The sequence below is a fragment of the Limulus polyphemus genome, unplaced genomic scaffold (assembly GCF_000517525.1).
Source record: "Limulus polyphemus unplaced genomic scaffold, Limulus_polyphemus-2.1.2 Scaffold40, whole genome shotgun sequence".
Classification (NCBI taxonomy): domain Eukaryota; kingdom Metazoa; phylum Arthropoda; class Merostomata; order Xiphosura; family Limulidae; genus Limulus; species Limulus polyphemus.
In genome coordinates, this window is record NW_013665650.1 from 1,380,545 (window position 1) to 1,404,593 (window position 24,049).

The 24,049-nt window shown below is 32.1% G+C and overlaps 1 protein-coding gene across 1 annotated transcript in view; it reads right to left on the reverse strand.

Annotated features, from left to right (window-relative positions):
• The window catches only part of LOC106461786 (hemicentin-2-like), an 86,431-nt gene extending 67,703 nt beyond the window's left edge, over nucleotides 1-18,728 (reverse strand). Inside the window, exons 1-6 of the mRNA XM_022388874.1 lie at nucleotides 18,372-18,728; nucleotides 12,675-12,971; nucleotides 11,416-11,542; nucleotides 10,123-10,295; nucleotides 3,772-3,885; nucleotides 684-869 (exon numbers count right to left, since the gene is read on the reverse strand). Of these exons, the coding sequence (XP_022244582.1) occupies nucleotides 684-869; nucleotides 3,772-3,885; nucleotides 10,123-10,295; nucleotides 11,416-11,542; nucleotides 12,675-12,971; nucleotides 18,372-18,414 (940 nt within the window). The 5' untranslated portion in view covers nucleotides 18,415-18,728. The remainder of the gene's footprint in view (nucleotides 1-683; nucleotides 870-3,771; nucleotides 3,886-10,122; nucleotides 10,296-11,415; nucleotides 11,543-12,674; nucleotides 12,972-18,371) is intronic.
• Nucleotides 18,729-24,049: the final 5,321 nt, after the last annotated feature.

Here is a 24,049-nt window from a genome sequence, read left to right on the forward strand (position 1 = left end):
ACATAACAATATAATAATGAAGTGTTCTAAATATTTTTATTTTTACTGTCCATCTAAGCAGTTTAGCAATTTTACACAACAATATATTATTACTTTGCTTAGTAATAATACGTATAAAAATATAAAGCAAACTCAAAATACCATCTAGCTACATTCAAAACAGATTTTCTTTGGAACGGTGATCATTGAAAGAGGATATTCAAGTAATTATAATAATCTGCCTCTTGCCTTATTTTTTGTGGAGTTTAACAAAATAAAGAATTTTTGCTTAGAAATGATATAAATCAATCATTTGATGCCTTTTATTAATATTTGACTTCAATTACCTTTAATCACTAGCTTTATAATAACAACGATTGCAAGTAATATTCTTGAACATGTAAATCGACATGTTAATCAACACATCTTTAACTATTTCAAGTTGTACATCACCAGGTGTTATTTAGTAACTTGATCGTTTGTGGAACTTAGAAGTGTTTTATTGACACCTTTTTATTTAACTGAACTGTATTTGTCCTGATTGCTGTTGTTTGTTTTTTTTCTGTTTATATTTTTAAGTTATATTTACCGGAATTTTTCTGATAAAAAATAGTCGCTTTGGTGTTAGTTATATATAAAGTAAATATTTTATTATTATTATTATCTGATTGCAGTTTGTGGTTGTAAAAGAAATCGCCACTAACCTCTAATGCTCACAAATACTGAAGCTTCGTACGAGTTGACTACATTTTGTGCAACACAGGTATAGAGATTTCTGTCGTTGAATGTGACGTTACGCAAAAATAAGATTGCACCTGGTAAGCCATCCTCATTGGAAAATAAAACCAACCTTGAATTGTTTTTTTGGACTTCTTCGACAGGTTCATTACCTACAAAACCCAAAACATTTTTTTTCACGAATTACAACACTAAAATGCGATTTCAAAAACTAATAATATTATTTTTATTAATAATGAGGTTTATAGGTTCAAACAACTGTGTTTTTTTCCGTATACTATGTAAAATTTTGTTAAATATTTGATAGTTGGATAAGTTTATTAAACCAATGCTTCAAACAAACAAACAAAATCATTTCTTTTATCAAAAACATTACATGCAAAGTAACATAACAAATTAGCAATAACAAAATAGATAGACAGATATTAACTTTTGTTTTATTTTACTTCTCTTGCCAGTTGCCATTTAGTTGATCAAACCTGAGAATGTGAAAAAGCACTGTAAAGTGTGAAGTACTTAAATATGACAATATTAGTAATATAGGTAATAAATTGTTTGTTTGTTTTGTTTTTGTAATTAAGCACAAAGCTACACAATGGGCTATGTGTGCTCTGTCCACCACCGGTATCGAAATCCGGTTTCTAGCGTTGTAAGTCCGCAGACATACCGCTGTGCCACTGGGGGGGGGGGCGGTAATAAATTACGGACAAGACTGTCAAAGTTAGTAAAAAACCGTTGTTAAAACTTCTATATCTATATAGATCTCATATCGCAGCATCAATATCTAGATACGTATCGTATCGAATACTATGATAAGATACGAACTCCTAGTAGAAATGTGCCCAATACACTGAATATATGTGTATCAGTCATAAACTTAACGTAATAGACCTGGTGAAAGTAATCAAAATTAAATTCAAGTGAATCTAACATGTGCAATATATTACTAGTAATGCATTTTTCTTATATCAATCTATATTTACATGTTTATAGACACATTAGTTCTAGATCACCAAAACAGGTTTTAGCCATGGTGCTACACAGTTAACATGTACTTCTAAACAACCACAAGATGCTTCTACTCTTCACAGTCAACTTGTAGTATACTAAATAGTAGGCCATTTTGAAGCAGAATTCAGTGTATTGTTAATCTAAATTTTGATTATACTGCTTCTCAGGCCAAAGTTGTCAATTTGTCAGGAAAAGAGTTACTTACACCTGAATCTGGTTGCTTTTACTTAAAAATGTGACTCACTGCTACAAATTCACAATGTAACACATTTGTTGACCATTCACATGAAAATGATGAATTGTCAAATGAAATAAGTTTAAGCTATTTCATATATAAAAACTGTTTTGATTCCTGTTACAGATGTTAACTAAGTACTGATGAAACTTATTATAAATCACGATGATGAAAACATAACATTGCTAAATCAGTATCGAAAGAACAGACGACATTTTCGTCACTATCATTGCCTTTGGAATAAAAGCAATGCAAGAGCATCCTTGTATCAGCCTACTGTGGTAAAGAAAATAACAGATAAAATACGAAGTTTTACCGAAAATCCCCCGAGTGGCATAGTTGTATGTCTGCGGACTTACACTGCTAGAAACTGGGTTTCGATACTCGTGGTGGGCATAGCAGAGATAACCCTTTGTGTAGCTTTGGGCTTAATAACACACAAAAACTTCACCGAAAACACTCTTCTTGTTTATTTAGGAGCTCCTAGAGGTTATTCAAATGAAATGTAAAAAGTGTAACATGAAAATCACCTTGCACTCAGACTAGTGAAAGTCTGACTCTAGTTATATATTTTCACAGACATATTTTTAATACAAATAATTAATTAAAAATCTTATTTATGTGTACAAAATACTTGTAATGTTTACTAAAAGCTTGTCAGGTTTCGAAAAGATATACAAATAGCATTCAAAGTTATTGTGTATAGTTTCATAGTTACAAAGTCAGTCATTTTGACTAAACCTGTATATATACAGATAGAGCTTAAAAAGCCCTATTGTCTTTTTGTATAATACTGATAATTGTTTTAAAAATAATCCACTATGTTTATGAAAAGTACATGATTAAACATTCAACATGCAACTGAAGAGATAACTAGAGGTCAAATTTCACAATTTCCTTTGACACAATTAGTACAAACTTGCGGGGGTCACGGGAAACGAATGCCCCTTATATGCAATTTCATGTTACTCCTTTATTCAATATAGATTAAACTTTTAAATTTTAAGCTTTCAAGTTATGTCTATTTCTTGTTTAAATTTACATTTGAAGAATAAATATATTTAAAGGCCACAAAATCCATACGGCCTTCATACGCAGCACCTTACATTTTTCCCCTGAACACATATTTTTGTACTGTTACGAGATACTTACTACCAAGAGGTGTATCCCTCTTAATCATTTGTATTTTCTCTTTCAGCTTTAGAAGCACATGAAAACTGTTTTTCATGGCGCTACCTCCTTGACTATTTGTTTATTTTTTTGTACTCCTATGTTATTAGATACCGTATAATAAAAGACGTCATAGACTCAATTAATTTCATGCTTAAATGTTTTAGAAAAACAATGAGGTCCACATGGATCCTATCGCTAATTTATTGTTAATTACTTAAGCTCAACTGATAATGTTTGCACAAGTTTATCTTATGTAAATTGAATTAAAAAATATACTCCTAAGTTCACGTTTTCTAAGCTCATTCTTAACGTAGATCAACATTAAACTAAACATTTTAAAACCAAATATTTGTTCAAAAAGACGTAGCAACTGTCCTCGCAGACCCCGCAGTGCGGGGGGACGACTTTAAATAGGGTCTCATAGCGCTATACTAAATCGGATATGAAATTGGCCCGTTGGGAAAATTTGCAGGGGAGCCCACACATTCTGCGCTTTCTTGATTGTTTGACCTTAACTAAAATGTAATACATTTGGTACTTAAATATGCGATTTTTTTGTTATACATATATTACCACTAGAACACAAAACTAACAGGTGATTAAATAAAAAATATTGAACTTAATGTGCTACTAACCAATAAACCAGAAGACTGTGGGGATAGGATACCCATGAACATGACATTCTAATGTTAGGTTTCTCTGCAGAACAACACTTATTGTTTCTGGAAACTTTTCTACTCGAACAGGTGCTAAAAATAAAGAAAGAAATCACTCATTTTTTGTAATTCACGCTAATTGTTTATTGGATTATTTAATAAATGGATACATTTTACTTTGCATTTGAGGATGTTTCTTTGCATTACTATTATCATCATGAAATATAATCTCACTTATAATAATTTGGCATAAACAATTTTTGGATGTAATATGTGCGTATATTTTTAAAGATAACAAAGCAGTTATGTTATTTTAAACATCTAAAGGAAAAAGAGTTTGTCTCAACAGCATTTTCTCACCTTAAATTACTGTTGACAATAATCCTAGACAACTAGGCCTAAAGGAAGAAAGAGCTTGACTCGATATTTTACTACATTAGATTACTGTTGACAATAATCCTAGACAACTAGGCCTAAAGGAAGAAAGAGCTTGACTCGATATTTTACTACATTAGATTACTGTTGACAATAATCCTAGACAACTAGGCCTAAAGGAAGAAAGAGCTTGACTCGATATTTTACTACATTAAATTACTGTTGACAATAATCCTAGACAGCTAGGCCTAAAGGAAGAAAGAGCTTGACTCGATATTTTACTACATTAGATTACTGTTGACAAACATTCCAGACCTAAAAGAAAAAGCGCCACACATGTGTGACAGACAAAAATCTAGAGTATAAACTTCATAATAAAATTGTTATAATGTATGTAGAACCTACAAGTTAGTGAGGGTACACTTTCTAGCACATTAAACTTCTACTAACAAGTTCTATACAACATAGTTGTAGGCTATGTTTTTTTCTTCAATTGAGACGACTTGATGATCAATCCCACTTTTCAATTGTAAAGAGCAGCCCAAGAGTTGGTATTAGGTGGTGTTTAACCAGCTCTTTCCTCCAATCTATCACTTTTAAGATTAGTGACGTCTAGCACAGATAGCCCTTACGTATCTTAGCGTGAAGTTCAACAAAACAGTTTTATTCTTGTCTTGCATGAGGAAGGTTTTACATCACGTGATGGAGTTTCCTACAAAGTACTATAACAGTTTGAGCAGTATAAAAAATCGAGTTAGACTAAATACGTTATTATTGATTATTGACTCTATTAGCCAATTACTTTGAGTCTTACGTAATGATATATCATTGGATTGAGTTTGCTAGCCACTTAGTTGGTTCAATGCTGTGATTATGGAGTTGAATCTTGACTAAGTAATAAGGGACATACCATACTATTTGTGGAGCGAGAAAACTGGCAAGTAAGTGAAATTGTTGTATTAACTTAGACTCTAAGCGTAAACCTATTAGCTAACATTGGTTAAGCTAATTTATAAAACCTGGTAGAACCTGTAGTCAAAGAAATAAAATTATTTCATTATCCTTAAATAAACTGGACTATGTACCCTTCTTTTAATTAACTGAAAGAACCTATCCAACAATAGAAACATTGGTGACAAGAACAGGTTGTTTTGATATAAATAAAGTAGAATCCAGATTAACTTCAATATTTCCACAAATGCTTGAAGCGAGATCATATATTACTGGAAATGAAAGAGCTAAAAGATGATCAAGAAGAAAAAGACAAAACGACATCATTGAAATACAGGAGGTTTATAAAAATAAGATCAACAATGTACAAAAAATATCAATACCAGAATAAAACACCTGGAAATTGAACTGATAAATGTAAGGATCAAAATAGACACGTCTCCCTTTCTGCATATGTCCAAGAATTTAAACTCAATCGCCATTAATTATACAATAAAGAATAGGGCGATCCATATGGGCTACACCTCTTACCATTATTGTTTTAACAATTATGAATACTCCAGCTACACCACTACTTCATAAAGCTATATAATTTAGTAGGCCAGCTAACTTGCGACCACATAGAAAAGAATATGTGACCGCCATAGCTCCAAGAGCAAAGGACCTAGAAACCTAAAATTTTGCACCCTATGGGAGTGCACCTAGGTATTAGTACTTCTCTACGTGCGTGCGCATCTTTTTAATGAGGCAAGCTAGCATAAAACTACATAGAAAGGAAGGGGTTCCTTATATAACACCTTCTAATATATAGAAAAACCAAATATACACACCATTAAACAAATAACCCGAGCAAACCCGGGTACTTTCGATAGTTATACAATAAAGAATAGGACAGTCCATATGGTCTACACCTGATACCATTAGTGTTTTGACATTTATGGCTACTCCAGCTATACCAGTACTTCCTAAACCTATGTAATTTAGTAGGTCAGTTGAACAACATTCATTGCCTAATCTAAAAATGACGGGAAGACATATAAGGCATAATTTGAAATAATAAATGGAATATCACACTAATAATCTTGCTCTACTTTTAAGAAGCCCAGCTTTAACAACACTGAACAACCTTCTAACAACAATCAAGTATTGTTGCTGCTTTGGACTGTTATATCAGAATGAAGTTTCTACAGCAAAGTTTAAGAATAGAGTAAAGAGGAAGGATAAGATGCTTGCTGAAGGTGTAGAAAGAGTTGTCAAAATTATGTTATATAGATGCTCCAAGCGAAATGATGGATTGATTCTCACGTGATAATTTTATAATTTCCATAGTGGATAAGAACATGTGAATTAGGCTAAAGCAAAATATGGGTACATCTTTAAGAGAAACTGGTCAGTTAACAATGGAACTTGGACCAATTAAAATCTTTGATAAATAACTAAATTATGTGATTATCAGATCAAATAATGTAGAAATTAAATCTCTGTAATGGAGGTCTAGAATAACACAAATATATAATTAGACAAAGTTTTATTAAGACTGGAAGAAGTAAACTTCAAGTCTTAGATTGCAACTTAAAAGAGCATATTGTCAGGAACTGCAGACAAAAATATATTACTATAAGTGTGGAAACTTAGATATTCCATCTGATAATGTGGTGACTCAACTATCGATAATATTGTTAGGATACAATATCATAAAAATGAGAATATTCTAGTCACACCATCCAGATAAGAAGTTCATTATTTAACGAAATCATTCCAGAAGTGAATTGATTCGTTAGTTGGAGCCTTGCACTATGTTGTTTCATAGTACTTATACAGCTGCCATTGTCTGACCTGATCTGGTAATGAAATATGGGATATTTTTTCTAAAGATGAAGCAAGATGGTGGACTGATGCAATAGCAAGTGGTCATGAAGTCACCCTTACTATGGAAAGCTTCTTACACAACATGTTTTGTAGATAACTAGCATTGAGGAGATTATGTGTTGGAAAAACATATGTAAATGTGAGGTTAGACCTGCTCCAAACATTTTCTCAGTTTATGACCGGGAAAACCCTGTTCACACACGACAATTGCACCAACTGAGATGAAATTTCCAGTGACAACAAGGATGGAAGCACAATATAATGAAGACAACCAAGTACAACAGAGAAAAATAATAATAAAAACAAATATATGATCAGAATAAAAGGTTATCTTCCATGATCGATCTTTGGAGTATGATTATGGCCAGTTAGTTAGTATTTGAGAATACTTCGTCAGAAATAAACCAACCTGCCGAAGAGACTGAGGTTCCCGTTATGATCAATTTCAGAGTATCATCTGTATGAAGACACTAGTGGATTCCTTTGACCATCTGCCTAAAGAGAATTACTCTAATAACAAGGCAGTAAATGTTGACATAGGGCAAGGGGTCATCCTACCTTCATAGCATATGCCACAAATAAGAAAATCACCCAAAAGACTTGGTGAATGGACAGTTTAGGGACCCGTAAATGGGTAAAAATAGAATATTTAGTTTTGCTAGTCATCATTTTTATTGCATTTTGTTTGTTATAAGAAATTAATGATTTAAGGATTTTAATGTCTACATTTATGAATAGTAATATTGTTAATTGTCCAAACTTACTCTATTGTTAATTACGCAAGTTAAATAACAATGCATCATTTTTTCTTTGTTTGATAGTATTCTTCAAGGTACTTCATTAATTGAGGTAGTAGGAAGCGTTGTAAGCTATGTTTTTCTTTAAAAATTGAGGCGTTTTTATTGTTGGTTGAACATAAGGAAGTCTAAAATCACCTGATGACCACGTGACTGAACATTTGGAAATTTTCCAAAGTTTAGAATGGATTGAGTAGTATAAAAACGTGAGTTAAGCTATGTATGATTTGTTGCTGAGTATATTATCAAGTTACGTTGAGTTCGGAAGAAGTAAAATATTATGTTATTGGGTTTGTTAGTCAGTTAGTTAATTAATTGTTCTGATTATCGAGCTTGTATTTCGATAAAGTAGTAAGAGATACGCCTATTTTGTGTAAAACAAGAGAATTAACAAGTAAGCAATAATGCTGTATTAGTATCGATTATAAATTTAACCCTGTCGGTGAACAATAATTAAGCTATCTTATAGGACTTGTAGCCGAGAAAATAAAATATTTCATTAGCATTAAACATAGAGGATTTTACATTTTTCTTTTTACGGTACAATCCAAAAAGTTGCTCAGCAATAGAAACCGTTACAACAATAAACCCTTTCAACTACGTCGGTTCTTTTTTAAAGGTATATCTTTCTCAAAATAATATGCTTTTACAGTAGTTTTAACCTCGTGTATTTGACTGTTTGTTTGTCTTTGATATGCATTGTTTTTGTGAATTGATATTATATTCATTAAATATAAAGAGTCTGTATTACTTCTTGCTAAATATGTAGAACTATATTTCACTAAAAATCAGATAATTATGTAAAGTTTTAAGAGTCTGTGCTAAAAAATGATAAACAATTTAAAGTACTTACGTTAAATAAACTAAGTGTTCAACAAGTGAAACACTAAACTTGTGGCTAAACGAGACTAATAACGCTAAAATCCGGGTTTCGATTCACTCTGGTGAACAGAGTGCATATTGCCCATAGTGTGGCTTTGCATTAAAACAACAAAGTAGAAACTTGATTTGAATTCTTCTTCTTCTCATAATAAATGTGAGACCACAAAGGCCGATTATTCAAAGTGTACATTGTACAAAATATAACCTCACTGTAGATATGGTGGTTCCACCAAATATAGACCACATTATGTTTACAAGTGTAGTTTCATTTACTAAGGATTATCTTTTTTATTTTTAAAACACAAAAAAGGTGGAAAAAAATAAAACTGTTCAACATTCTGGATCTACAGGACATCTGACATCGTAGTGTTGAATCTCATTACTTATAGTGAAAAATTATAGTCTTAAAGTGAAGCACTCCCATACCACATCCCAGTGAATAAGGAGACTACCCAATGTTTGCCTACTGACTGGTGGTTTATGAAAAGTATCAAAGCTACACAATGGGCTATCTGTTCTATGCCCATTGTGGGTATCGAAACCCAATTTTCAGCATTATAAGCCTTTAGACGTACCGCTAAGCCACTGGTGGGGCAGGTGGGGGGGAAGTGCAGGAAAGTGTTTTAAAGCTTGCTTAAATTACAACTCCCGCTTTTACCCTTAAAATGCGTTTATAATAAACCTTGTACATCAACGGATCTGAATGAAATAAACTGAAATGTTTAAATATATTAAAAAACACATTTTCTGCATTAGCAATTAAAAATCCAGTTTTGGTATCTCTTCTATAAAGATTTATTAGTTGCATTCTTTTAGATATTGTTCTAAATAACTGTTGTTTGTCGTTTAATGATTCATAAAATTATTTATGGGTGTGTAATAGTTCCAAACATAAGGTGGTGAACGTGTTATCTAAAGAATCTAATTCCGTGTTATTCTGTGACAAATACAGCCGATATGAAAATCACACTGAAACGGAATGTATCAAAATACATTTTAGCATTGCTTGTCGTTTGTAGTTAGTGTTATGCCACCGAATATTGATCACTTCTGGGAAAATTTATATAATATTCTTTTCTGATGCAAGATATTCATAAAGGTGTGTTTATATCGGGGATTTAGAATTTCCAAGATGGTGATATTCCTGCAACAAGTCATACTCCAACTGTGCTAAGCAAGCATGACATATATATATAACTTCAGCTGGTTAAAGACTTGACCGCTCTTATGACCCCCTCCAGTTGCACAGCGGAATGTCTGCAGACTTACAACGCTTGAAACCGGCTTTCGATACCCCTGGTGGGCAGAGCACATTTAGCCTATTGTGGAGCTTTGTGCTTAACTGCAGTCTTGTGAAGACAAATATTTTTTGTCCACACCCCTATTTTAAAAATTGATACAACGAAATTTAATTTGTGTAAAAGAATATTATACATGTATATATTTTTTTACTTACAACGGACTTGAATATGTTGACCAATAGCCACAGGTCGAGAGAGAGAAGAAGGATCCACAGTGCAACTATATTCTCCAGCATCAGCTTCTTCAGCTTCATTAACTATCAACTTATCATCTTTTAGAACCATATTAGATCCTTTTTCAGGAACAATCCTATGTCCATTTTTGTACCTGAATAGAATAAAATCCAGCAAATTGTTTATATCTAGTTTTTAATTCATATAATACATTGATTAGCACGATTTAGATGAAAAGGCGGTCATTAAGTAAAAATTAGTAAAACAAAATTATCGTATAGATAAAATTAATGTTTCAAAACTAAACTTTTGTTTTTGTCCTTAATTTTGCCATAATAATAGCTTAAACTTATTAGCATGATTTGGATTAAAAGTGGGTGATTAAGCTTTTGACATTACTAAACAAAAATTAAACGATGAATAAAATTAATGTTTGAAATTTTAATTCATGACTTTGTTCTTATTTTAGCTCTTTTAATAGTTTAAATTTATTAATTAACATGATTTGGATTTAAAGTGGATCTTTAAGCTTTTAGCATTAGTAAACGGAAATTACCATATAAATAAAATTAATTTTTAGAACTAAACTAATAATTTTATTTATAATCTTGGGATTATATTAAATTTCTTATTCACAGGCTGTAAGATAAAAATATGTTTTACCCTATTGGAAATAGACTGAGTTAATTTCGTAATCTTTACAAGTCAAATGCATTCTTAAGTATAAGTTCACGTATATATTACGAGTAATGATTTTCTTTTTTATAGGTAAGGAAGAAAGGATTAAATAAAAGAACGACAGCGAATAGTTTTATTCTAGCGTCTTAGTGTATATATGACAGTAAGCTTTTGTTTTTATTTGCATGTTTGTTGGCTTTCTCGCAACGCTACACGAGGGTCATCCTTAATTTTGAAGTGACAGACTAGAGAAAAAGCAGCTAGTGAACATCATCCACCTCCGACTCTGGCTACTATTGTCAGATTGAGTAGAAGAATTCCACCATTATTCCAATAAATCTTGTAATGCCTGCAAAGCCACAAAGTGTGCAGCACTTCTATTTAGTTTTATTTTTTTGTGTGGCAGTAATAGGATGTGAACCACAAAACCTCAACTCCGCAGTCCGGCGCATTAACCATTGGGCTGCGCTTAGTCTGATAGTTAGCTATGATATTTCTATATTAAAAATATACATGTCAATAAAATTATTATCTCTACAGATAACCAATAACATGCACATTATTTAGTTGAACTTGAAGTGATAAAACATATTTACCAGCTCACTTGAAATACAGCTACGTCATCAAGGTTACATTGCAGTTGAAATGTTTTACCAATTTGAAGTACAATGTTCTGAACAAAGTCTTTTTTCTTCGTAGTTTCTTCTATTTCTTTGATTCTCTCTGAAATATTTTTGTTGGAATATTATTCATCTTAGTAGATTATCTATAGTTCAAATAATTGCAATATTATTCGATGATAATATAATTAGTTATTTTAATCCTCAAATTAGATATTTGTTTTTATACTGTTCATTACCAGTGAAATCCACATATTGCATTATATTAAGTGGAATACATAAGACAACCCAATAGTAATTAGTGGTGTCAGTTGCAGTACTAACGATATTTTGAGTTAAATAATCTTTCTTGTTACGCACAAAGATATGCAATAAGCTGTCTGTGCTCTGTCCACCAAGGGTATGAAACCCGATTTTTAGGGCTTTTAGCCCTCAACTTTGCCGTTGAGTCACTGAGGGGGCTTCTTTTTGTTTGATTCATATGTTACTAGAAATCATGTAACCAACAAATACATGGACTCAAAAGCTATTTGGTGAATGAATAATTAAGGAAAATGCGTTTAAACATCCATGAACATCGAAAATTCTGGGCTCAAGCTATAAAGAGCTCTGAGTTATCTTCTCAACCCAATTATTAAACACAGGTGTACTTGGTGATGATTTCAAGTTAGTTCACATTTTCAAGTTGAAAAGTATTAATTATATTTTTGCAATAGTAACTGGATTCTTGAACAGTTATTTTATTTGTAATGATGTGTAAAATATTTCATTTTCTTCATTAAATTGTGCTAGTACTATCTCCAAGTGCTAAAACATGAGAGTATCAGGAATCAAAAACCATGTTTTATATATCTTTGAAGAGTATGAGAAATAAATTGCCTAATTTGTGGAAGGTATTCTAAACAATTAGTTTCTTTAGAATTCTTATGTACATATACCCTATAATTTATATAGATTTTAATTAACATTAACCTCCCAAACAAATACACACAATGAAATACTTTAAAGAGTGGCAACAACAAGAACAGAGAGAAAACTTCATCAATACATTCGTGATATTTCGGTCAAATTATTAGACAATAGCCACTTTTCAAAGTATTGTACAACAATATTCGTTTAATGATATTAATATGGGAGTATGCTGCTTTTTATATGGTAAGTTCAAGTCCACTTTTATAATAATTTATAAATAAGATTAATTTCATTGAAGAGAAAAAAAATGTCATGATACATACGATAATCCACAGAAACTATATATAAACGATGAGACTCTCGACTGAAACTATTACATCGATATTCTCCCTCATGGTGAAGCTGCGCAAAATCTACTGACAAACGAAGTCGGATTTGGTGATTTCTCAGTTCTTTGTGACTAAGTGTGTAATTATTTTGTTCACTCGGTACTATCACTACACCGTCCTTTGTCCACTTCGGAATGTCAAATTCAGAGATTTCACATTCAAGAGAGAATGGGTATCCTTCTTGAACTATTTTCTTTCCGAAGTACTTCACTTCAAAAGCCTGTACTTCACCTAATAGAGAGAGAAAATATTTCGCTAAATATAAATCAAACGCAAGTCTTCATTATATAATTGTTTCTTTGTTTATAAAAAATAATTATAGTTAACCCTGAAGACCTACAATAGTTTTAGAGAACTGGAACTTTAACCACTTTTTTGATATTGTTATAAAAGCAAATTTAAATATTTTATAAAAATTATATAGTTAAAAAGTAGCATCTCAAATTTCAGTAGTCTGTAGATCAAAACTCCAAAACATTTAAATTTATCTACAACACTATAAAATAAGGAAGTCATGTTAAATGATGGAAAATGGTAATGACTTCTACTTCTTGATAGGCTATGGTTGAAGATGTACATTCTTCAACTGCTTAGCCATTGTCGAGTGTCATAAACCAAACGATTGAAGTTCAAACAAACTTGACGTGGAAAATAACTATCTGTTGTTTTTTTTTTTTTCGCACACCAAAAAAGATGAAGAAAAACATAATAATTGAAACTATAATAAGGGTGAATTCATAATCAGCCAATAATAGTGACATACATATAATCAATCCAATTATTAATACATCTTAGCATCTTTACTAGTTAGACATGAATATAGATAAACATGAGACGCCAGAAATATCCAGAAAGAGATCTACAACAAGTCGTACTCCAGTCGTGGTAAACAAAATGTGGTGTTTTGTAATAGGTAAGAAATTTGTGAAAACAAAGGCCAGTGGAAAAACCGTCCATGTGTCCTATGATGTAGTATACCAATAATAAAGAAGGATATACATCTGAAAACAAGGTCATCAGGGTCTTAGTTCATCGAAATGGGGTTTCCAATCATACCCCACATCAAACCACTGCATATCTCAAGCAGATTGAGAAGGAAATAAATATTCATGTTTTTCCATACGAAGACATAACTTTCAAGTCCTTTCACGTATGGCCTATAGGACTCTGTGCAATTGTAGTGTTGAAAATGATGCTGAGAAACAGTCGTCCTCGTATATTACAGTGGATTATGAAAAGCCAGCAGGGAGAATTTGTGTGTTTTGGATATGATATCTTTACGTCCGAATCTTTTGAAATAGAAACGATGTTACAGGACTATTGTCAAGATGCACGATCGTCAGATGAAATATGAATGACATAGTGATATGATCTTTAAAGACATGTTGAGACTCCAAAATAATTATAATATATGGTACTCAACTATAATAGAAGGAGCTTGTGTTCCTTGGATTAACCCTTACATAACTGAAGCACGCAGAAAGATAACTACAAGGATGTCCGGAGCATAATTAGTTACGCTTCTGTCACTATATCTGCTTTTAAGTGTACTTTGTCTTTATTGAAAAGAGGTTTATTCTAGCAGAAGAGCCATGACGCTGTGGATCATAGTCTTTAAAGCTTCATAACAACCATTACATAACCATCAAAATTCTACGTTAGTACTATTTTCACTTCACTTCATCTATCATTACTGTAAAATTTAACATATTCAGTGTATTCTTTTTTAAGCAAATAGTTTCACCGTCATTTCCTGTTAATCAATATTTTTTATTATCTTATCGGTATTTATTTATTTTTTAGTTTGCGAATAATGTGTATATATCTTTGATTTATTCACAGAGTTGCCCAATCCAGTAAAGGGCAGGTCAGGTGGAACTTGATTTATTCCTCTGGTTCAATTACTAATTTTCCTTGTATTTTTTTTTATTTGGGGTAAGAAAACATTTATTTCTTTCAAAGGAGTGTGCCATTCCAGAAATAGAAGACACGTGCTCGTCTGAGATTAGGAGTGGCGTAAATAAGTCATATTTAACGGAGCCTACTCTTGGACAAAAAATGCAATCAAGGAGCTACACCAAGTGATCCAAGAGTTTTCATTGCATAATCTGATTAAGATAACCAAACCTTTACCGTAGATGTTGCCTTTGGTTGCTAAGTGAAACATGGACATATGGAGGAGAAGTCACCATTGATGGGGAGTTTCATTACTTAACCAACATGCTAAAACTGGCTAGTTTCCAATTTACCAACTAATTCCATTATGTCAGTAGTGGTATAGAAACTAAATAAAAGTTCACAGCTTAAACAGGGTATACATGGTTTACCTTCCAACAAGGAGAGACGACTCGGTACACTAGGAGCTCAGACCTATGATAGGCTTCAAGAGATTTTGCATTTGCAGCAGCAATGTGCATCATGTCAAGGATAGAATAAAATTTTCATCTGTGAGGATGCAAAGATAAAGAATGATGATCTTCACTCATATAGTCGCCAATTGAATCACATCAATATAAGAGATAGTATAATTTGATGAGATTTATTGCTATTTGTGTAGAGAGGGGAGCAAAAACAAGTCAACACATTAATTTATAAATGTACAGCAAGAGAGGATTAACATAGATTCATCTTAATTGTCTAACGAATTGCTGCATCGATCACTTGCCCTGTGTGGTCCAGTCCTGAATATATTAAGCATTTGGATGAGAACCAGCAGAAGAGTTGGAATTGTATCAGCAAAGAAAACCTACCGCAGAATTGATCCAGAAGAGAATTCGGCTTTACACAGAATCAAGGTTATGGCTCAAAAAAACAAAGTATCTGAAAATATAGATGTTTAGCAGGTCAATTGTACCACAGAAAAGCTTATTATTGAGGCACGGCTGCAGTGGGATTCGAAGGCAAACTAATGAATATATTCATTTAAGGTTTGCAAAGTAATCCTGTACGGCATCACCTAGAAAAGGTTTAGAAAGAAGGCAGTTATTAACGGACTGCATCTTTCTAAGAAGTGTTTGGACATTATTCTATACTACTATCGCAAATCTTCATCAAGTATTCATCAAATTAGAAATTATAGTAGTAGCTTAATAAGATTTACTGCAAAACAAGAGTAGTCATGGTTAATCTTCTAAAAAATACACTTGCCCATATTGTAATCTCTCTCTGAGAGTAAGTTATATACTGGTAATGGTATATGCCTGTAGACAAATATCTTTAAAACTGCTAAGTTGTCTCGGTGTAAGCATTGTGTGTGAAGGAGAAGTAAGTGGAATTAAGTACATTAGTAGCATTACTTCAAAAATATGAAAAAAACAGTACATATATCTCAGTGAGGTGCTAAAAGAATATATTGACGTGTTTAGTCAAACTGAGTAGAACAAACATGAGAATGAGTAAGTATTACCATAACTTATGATAACTTTAGCCTAAAAGTTAAAATAAAGTATCAATCCCTATTTCTGAATTTGTAGTTTAATGGTGAATACTATAGATATACATCTGTATCAGTTGAGATCTGCTACACCAATCTTTTCTTTTCAAGCTTTAGGGTGGAAGTCAAAGGTGTGACATTTGAGATCTACGTGATCATGTATATAAACTTTTTTGTGAGTAATTTGTGACAAATAAAGGTAAAAATTATTAAGATAGTAATACTAAAGTTAAAAGCAATCATGCCACTTTTGCATGTTAAATTTATCTTAATTTACTAAACATAATGATATAAAACATTCATTCCTACATGGTAAATGGATTGTCCTCTATAAGGTACAATAAGGTAAGCTTAGAAATATAATAAACAAGGATTTGAAGTTTATGAAGTCTCACACCAAAGATATATAATCATATAACGACCTCTCAGAATCAACAGCTCTTTTAAGAAAAATAAGGTCAAAGAAACAGAATTCATAGCAATCACTCTTGACCAAATACAAATATCCTGATGCATTTTAAATATATCTTTGTACATTTAATCTGATCAGACCTGATTTTGGAAGCCTACGCCTAAATAGAAGATCTTTGGAAGGTTTGTTAAGATGTATGTCTATCCTTAACAATGAAAATTGTGGTGTTAAGGTATAGTGAATAATCATGGTCACAAGATTGAGAATTATTATTTATGCAGAAAGTAGTTCCAAGGGCAACAGGACCAAGAACATTGTTCTTATTAAGGGGAATTAACCCCAGTATTTGTTGTTGAAGAGCTTAATTTGACTTGTCATGTGATTTAACTATGATTGGAACATTATCATTTTGAGCTGTATTCTGATTTAAAGTAAAAGTCTAATCTGATGATAAAATAGTTTTTCATATGTATGTGAATTTGACAGGCCCTATGTTTTGATTTAAATTGTTTAAAGATTTTATCTTTCTTTGTACTGATGCTAAATGTTGTATTAATTAGCTTGTATTATAATTTAAAGGGTTATGTGGTATTTTGCTTAAAGTTACAGGTTTGAAAATGTTAGACTATTCAACTACTATTTGGAGGCTAGTAAGTCGAATTTGAAATATAAAAAGGGCCTTGTACTTTACGTCGTGGAGTAAACAGAAATTGTAATATAGTTGTCTTATAAATTTACGGAGTTATTTTACACTACTTACTGTGATCTAAGGAGTCTGTTCTGTTTTGGAAGTGATGTTGCTAATAGTTACACTTTCTTTGCAACTGAATTAAAATAACTTGTAATTTGATATTGTAAGGAAAGAGGATTTTGACTTTGCATTTACGAATTTAAAAAGGGTTATATTGTTGTATTGCATTACAAGATATATCGTTAATCCATAAAGAGTTACTTGATTATAAAATATTTCCTTTGCATTGCTACTATGGATGTTTAATCATCAATAGGTTAGCAAGTTACTCTCTTTCCATTTATCTGTCTGTTGAACAATTAGTTACTGGCGACTTTTTAATTGAAATTAGTTTATTTAGTAGGTTAGGTAGAATATTGGTTTGTTCTACAATGTTTTGTATAGACCAGTTTGTGAATATTTATTGTATATAGTAAGCTGGCAGATTGGATTTAGGTTATTAGTGTATTAATGTTAGCCTCTTTTCTGTTTGTTTGTAGCTAAGCACAAAGCTACACAAAGGGCTATATGTGCTCTGCAAACATACCGCTGTGCCACTGGGGGACCTTTTATGTTTGAATAGCCTATAAGTGTTTAGCTTTTTCTGTTGATGCAGAGGTACCAAAGTGATATATATATATTATTTTAAGAACTTAGGGACTTTAATTAATATTTTTCCTAGGATATTTCTTACGTTAGTGTAATAAAGATAACTGAACTCAAAAAAGACATAAAATATGAGGCTGAAATATCCTTTCTGTGTTTCTTCGTTATAGAATAATAAGTTGTTGTTTTACAATTAATTAGATCAGACAAACAGTGATTTGAAAAAATATCTGTCTTATGCTACATCTTAACTTTATAAATTTAAATACTGATCTGCGTACGTTTTCTTTCGATCTTCAAGTGAAGAGCTAATGAAAGAAACACCCTTTAGAAACCATAGTGCGCAGGTAAGGCAGGCGTTAACTGTTAGCCTACATATACGCTGGTATAAAGTCAAAGAATCTCGATGGAAATATAAAAGTCAAATGTATATTACCTCTCATCACTTACTTGTAAAAAAACACATAACAGTTATAGAAACCAGGTACAACATGACAGGCTTATCTCCAGTTCAGTTGACACCTTCATCGACAAATTAAACAGTTTTATCGTTTCTCTGTATACATAAGGAACAACCCCTGTGAAAGGATGGGCGAGGTTCCATGAATTATTTTTACATTCTTTAACGTATTTCTGACTATATTATCACACTCTCAATTATATACACAGTTTATAGTTTCATTGACTTTGTTAAACGTAATTCCGATATTTCTCGTAACACATAACAAAAATTAAAATATTCCGTGCCAAAACAAAAACTACAGAACTATGCGAGTTTCCTGTTCTAAACCATCAGCGGTCTGGAGTTAAAAATAACTCAGCGACTCCTCAACCTTGAAGCTTCAACCCATACACATGTATCATTGCAACGATAGTCTTGTGAAAACTAACTGTTCTATGAGATCGTGATCATCATGACGTCTATTTAAACAATACTAAGCTAAAATAAATACATTTTACTCTCAGCAGTATTCATCTGTGCGTCGCGGTCTTGTACAGTACATATGAATATACACTGGTATTTTAAAATGAAATAATTATTTGGGTTTAAACTGGGGTATAATGAATATTCTATAGATTTTATTCAGGCTTTATGGGATGTTTATGCTTTATGATAAATAATTACGGTTTGAATCATTAAAATATTTTCTTACAAAATCTTCTCTTATTTCTCGTGCATCTTGGATGGTCCATAGCAATATCATTTCGTTATTTCAGATAAATATTTTTATATTTTTAATTTCTTTATTTTAAAAGAATTTTAACTAGTAACATACTATAGGTTACTCGTCTCATAGCCTTTAATTTTGAAACGATTTTAAAACAATATCTCGTGTTTCGCTCAAAATGTTGTCGACGGTGATTTCGGTGAATGCGTGTTTCGTTTATTTTGATGAGCAAGTTTTTAGCACAAAAACTTTAGTTACCTTTTTTTTTTGCATTCATCTGTCTATCTCTTAACTGTTTAAAATAAAAATAACTTTCATATAAAGGTTTCAAAACTTGCTTAAATATTTACAATCGTTTACTCATTTTTCAATATTATGAGCCCTAGGAACACTAAAGTAAAAAATATCTAACTTTAAGTAACTTCCCTGAAAAACATACTTTCTAAGAAGGCAATGATGAAGTAATGTGCGTATAGTTTCACATTATGAGAGTCACGTTTTAACACTATCGACTTTGGAAATTATCATATGCGTATGTAAACTTCAGAGAATGTTTCAGACTAAATCTATAAAATATCATGAATGACAAAATACCATATCAATTTTCAGTAGTGAAGAAATAATAAATTAAAGTTAAATATATAAAAAAGGAGAAAAACAAACTCAAAAGGGTATCGAATTAACTAACCAGTAACACTTATAAAAAATATAAGTTAAAAACAGCTGACTGTTATGAAGTTAGGTGTAAGGAACATTGATTAGGGTTGAGAAAGTGGCCACTTTTGATCATTATTTGATGAATTAGAGGATTACAGCACTAAGTCATCAGAAAATTATTGGAATGAGGGACCGCCTTTCTAAGTTATGAAAAGTTATAATCCAATATACAGGAAACAGATGCAAAGTGAAGAAGAAAAAAACTGTTTGGCATGGGTTTGAAAAGGAAATTTAAAAGACAGGAGTTCAGCGAAAAATAGAAAACCGGGAGATGTGAGAGAGAGAATGAATAAACCGAAAGGAGTGAAGGAAAAAGTAATATGCCGCTACTAAAACCAATATCTATTTCTAAATCTGTATTACTGATTGTAGTAATAAACGGCAATTTGTTATGCTTACATTGGTATGGGTCAATTTCTGATAGGAACACGCACAAGTATAGCATGATTATAACAAAGTGGCGTCAAAGCAATCGTAAGAAAGTGGTGTCAGAAGTGGGTGTTTTCAATTCGTTAGGAAGCAAAACCCAGGAACTAACGAAGAGTTTGAAGTTGTAATCATTTCAACAAACACCGAAAAGGAAAATAAACTGGATGAACTAGTGAAGTCGTGAAAGAGAGGCAGTTTCTTTTTTTTTTTTCTTATCTTGGTTTCGTTTTGCCGTGGTTCAGTAAATTTTTTGCTGGTTATAAATTTTGTGGTTCATTGTTTAAGAGTAGATAATTCATGCTAGCATGGATGAGAACTATAGTTCACTAACCAAAAGTAAATTGGTAAATATATCTAGAGAACATGGAATACCACATAGAAGCAATTAGAAAAATGATGACATGCGTGAAGTTTTAATTGAGACAGGAGTCACAGAGGATGATATTTCTAGCCTTGACTTAATGAAAATACAGAAAATTCGAATGATGTTCGCGAAGGTTATGGTGGTAATGATTTAAAACTTGCTAAGATATAGATAGAAACGGAAGGCTTAGAAGTTGAGGATAAATGCTTGGAAATAGAAGCTGAGAAAAAAATGATTAGATCTAGAATTAGAAGATAAGCATAAGCGGAGAGAATTTGAGTTGATGATGAGTAGAAGGCAAGGTTATTCTGGTGATAGAACTGATGTATACATGAAAAAAGCATGTGAAAATGGTATAGATGTATTTTCTGTACGTTTGAAAAAATAGTACGAGCAGATGAATGGTAGCCACAGAATATGATGAAAACACTACTTCCTGCATTATCTGAAAAGGCATTAGGAGCATACAATGAGACTGGAAACGTAGACGAATTAAAATATGAGGTAGTGAAATCAGCTATTTTAGAGACATCTGAGTTAAGTCTGGAGAATTTATCGCAGGAACTTCAAAAAGCTAGAAAAAATGGCAAATGAGACAGATAAAGAGTATTGAACAAGTTTGCATTAGTTGCTAGTTAAATGAATCGAATGATCTAACTGTACTGGAGTTGCTGATAAGATTGTAGTTATGATATTGCAAGAGCAAATTTTAACAAAATTAGCAGCGCAGTTAATAATATGGGCAAATGCACGTGAGCCAATAACGTTATTATCTAGATTGTAGTGACAAGAAAACATAGTGGATTCAAAGTTGGTGAAAATCAAGCTAATAAAACTACTTACCCCAGAAAGAAATAAAACTGGATCAGCATTCCCGAAGAACTGTAAGGAAAACCTTTCCACAGAGTGATTTTTAAAATAAGGAGAGGAATTACAAAATGTTTTAAATGTGACAAAGTTGGGCATATATCTAAATTGTTTTGGCATAATAAGAAAACTTCGGAAAGAAGGAATAATGTAATGTGTTGTATTGAAGAAAGAGAGAGAATATATATATATATAATATGCCTCCGTTTGTCTGTTTTTCCGTCCGGAACATTTTCCGCAAATTTCTTGATCAAACGATACAAATCTCAGATCGTTAGAAGGACTTTTGTCCAAGGAGTCCGGATTGCATACTGGATTTTCCAATCAGAATCACCTTACCTGTTTTTTTCTTAGTCAAACCTTTTAATGTAGCGTGTATGCTACACGATGGCATAATGTCGTTGTTCATCACGTGACGACTGGCTTCGATTTCAACTTTTTTTTATTTGCAAAGTATTTCACACAAACAAGACTTAACCCGCGTGTAATTTTTTTAATGAACATAACAGTAAGAGCAATTTCTATGGGCTTTCTCGACTTATTAAGGTCTGAAACAAGAATGCGCAGTTCTTTCAAAACTGTATTCTTATCACTTTGTAAACATGTTTTCAGACATTTCTGCATATTCAGCTAAGTTTGCCTTCATTCCAACTTTACATTTAATTTACTTTGCAATAATTTAATTTCGGTTTGTTTCATAGACTGCTATAAACACATTTTAGCTACTTTTTTCTTTAATATAGGTTTTATTCTTCATTTTTGTGAGTTTCTTTGTTTCAACTCGTAAAATCACGTCATATATTGAATGCTCATAACTGTTTCATACTCTGTACACTATTATATTAATCCCCCAGTGATACAACAGTAAGTCTATGGATATACAAAACTGAGATCAGGGGTTCGTTTCTTCTTAGTGAACACAGCATGTGGATTTGCTATAAAACATACTCACATTATTATAAGTACCATCACTATACTATATTGTTTACTTTACGTGTATTTTATTATATAAAGTTACGTGTATGCGAGTTTGTTTGTCTGACTGCATACTATTTTTTTAAATATACTAGGTTTTATTGATCTAACACATAATGCCTGCAAGAAAGTGTAGCTTAAATGCCGTGCGTGAAAATGATAGAATAAGGAAAATTCAAGCGAAGGGCATGAAAACTACTGCAAATGTTTTTTCGGGACGTGGGTAGTTTAAAATAGATACTTCGTAGAATTAACCAAATGATAAATGACCAAACCGTAAAGGCATTAAGGGATACTGGTAGATGAAAAACTTTGATGAGAAAAGAGTTACTAAAAAATAATCAACTCACGGGTGATACATGAAATTTAATTGGGTTTATCACAACAACAGGGGGGGGGGGGCGGTATACCACACCACTAGCTAAAGTCACATTAAAATGTAGGGCCTTTGAAAATGAAATAGTTATAAAAAGTGGCGGGTGGTATCATACAACGAAATTTTGTTTGATAATGAAACAAAAGCTGTCGGGTTGCAAAATACAGCAGTGTCACTGATAACACGTAGCCAAAGAAGCGAGTTAGATTAGGGAATGTGAATCAAAAATAATTAATTAAATGGCAGTTAAAACATAAGAGTTTTGATAAATACTGCAGTAAAGCCATGGTAGAGAAATCAGTAGTAACTAAACTTCGGTAGAGTTATTATTACTGGTGGAAAGAAATGTTGAAGCATAAATGCACTAGAAATGATACAATAGATGGTAAGGATCAAACAGTAGTCCAACGTTGGCTGGACATTTAGGCATAGCTAAACAGAAAGATAGAATAGGAAGAAAAATGCTACTGGTCGGGTATGTTTGGAGATTTAGAAACTTATGTAAAGAGCTTTCCAGCATGTCAGCAAGCTGGTAAGAGGAGCATAAAAGTAAAAAACCCAATCGTTAATTTACAATTATTAGTGAACCCTTTAGTTCTGTTAGTATCGAGCAAGAGAATAAATATATTTTGACAGTGGTTGATTCTACCACCAGTTATTTAGAAGCAGTAGCATTATATTCTCTGGAAGAAGAGAAAATAGCACGAAAGCTGATTGTGATATTTTCGCAGTTCAGGTTTCCTGAATAATTCTTATCAGATGCAGATAGCAATTTTCGCTTGAAAATATTGAAAAAATATGAAAACAACTGGTGTAAAAATTCAAATAGGAAAAGAAGTAAATGGGACAGTTAAAATTATGTTAAGTGTAATGGTATAGAAGAATCGTGTGTACTGGGATATGATATTGCCTTTTGTGCTATTAATATATCGAGTTCTCCCAATCTTCAAAAGGATTTTCATCATTTGAGTTATTATATGGCAGAGATATTAAGGGTTCATTAGACTTATTAAAAGTAAATTGGTCCAGTGACGGAATTGAGTAGTCATGAAATGTATTAGCATATGTGACCAGCTTGAAGCAAAGGTTGGCAAAGAAACAGAAGTTAGCGGCTAAAGCTACTCAGAAGAGTAAGGATAAACAAACGTTTTTCTATCATAAGAATGCTAGAAAACAGAAATCTAAGATGGATCAGTTATTTGCATAGTTCCCTTCCCTATAGTTAAGCGAG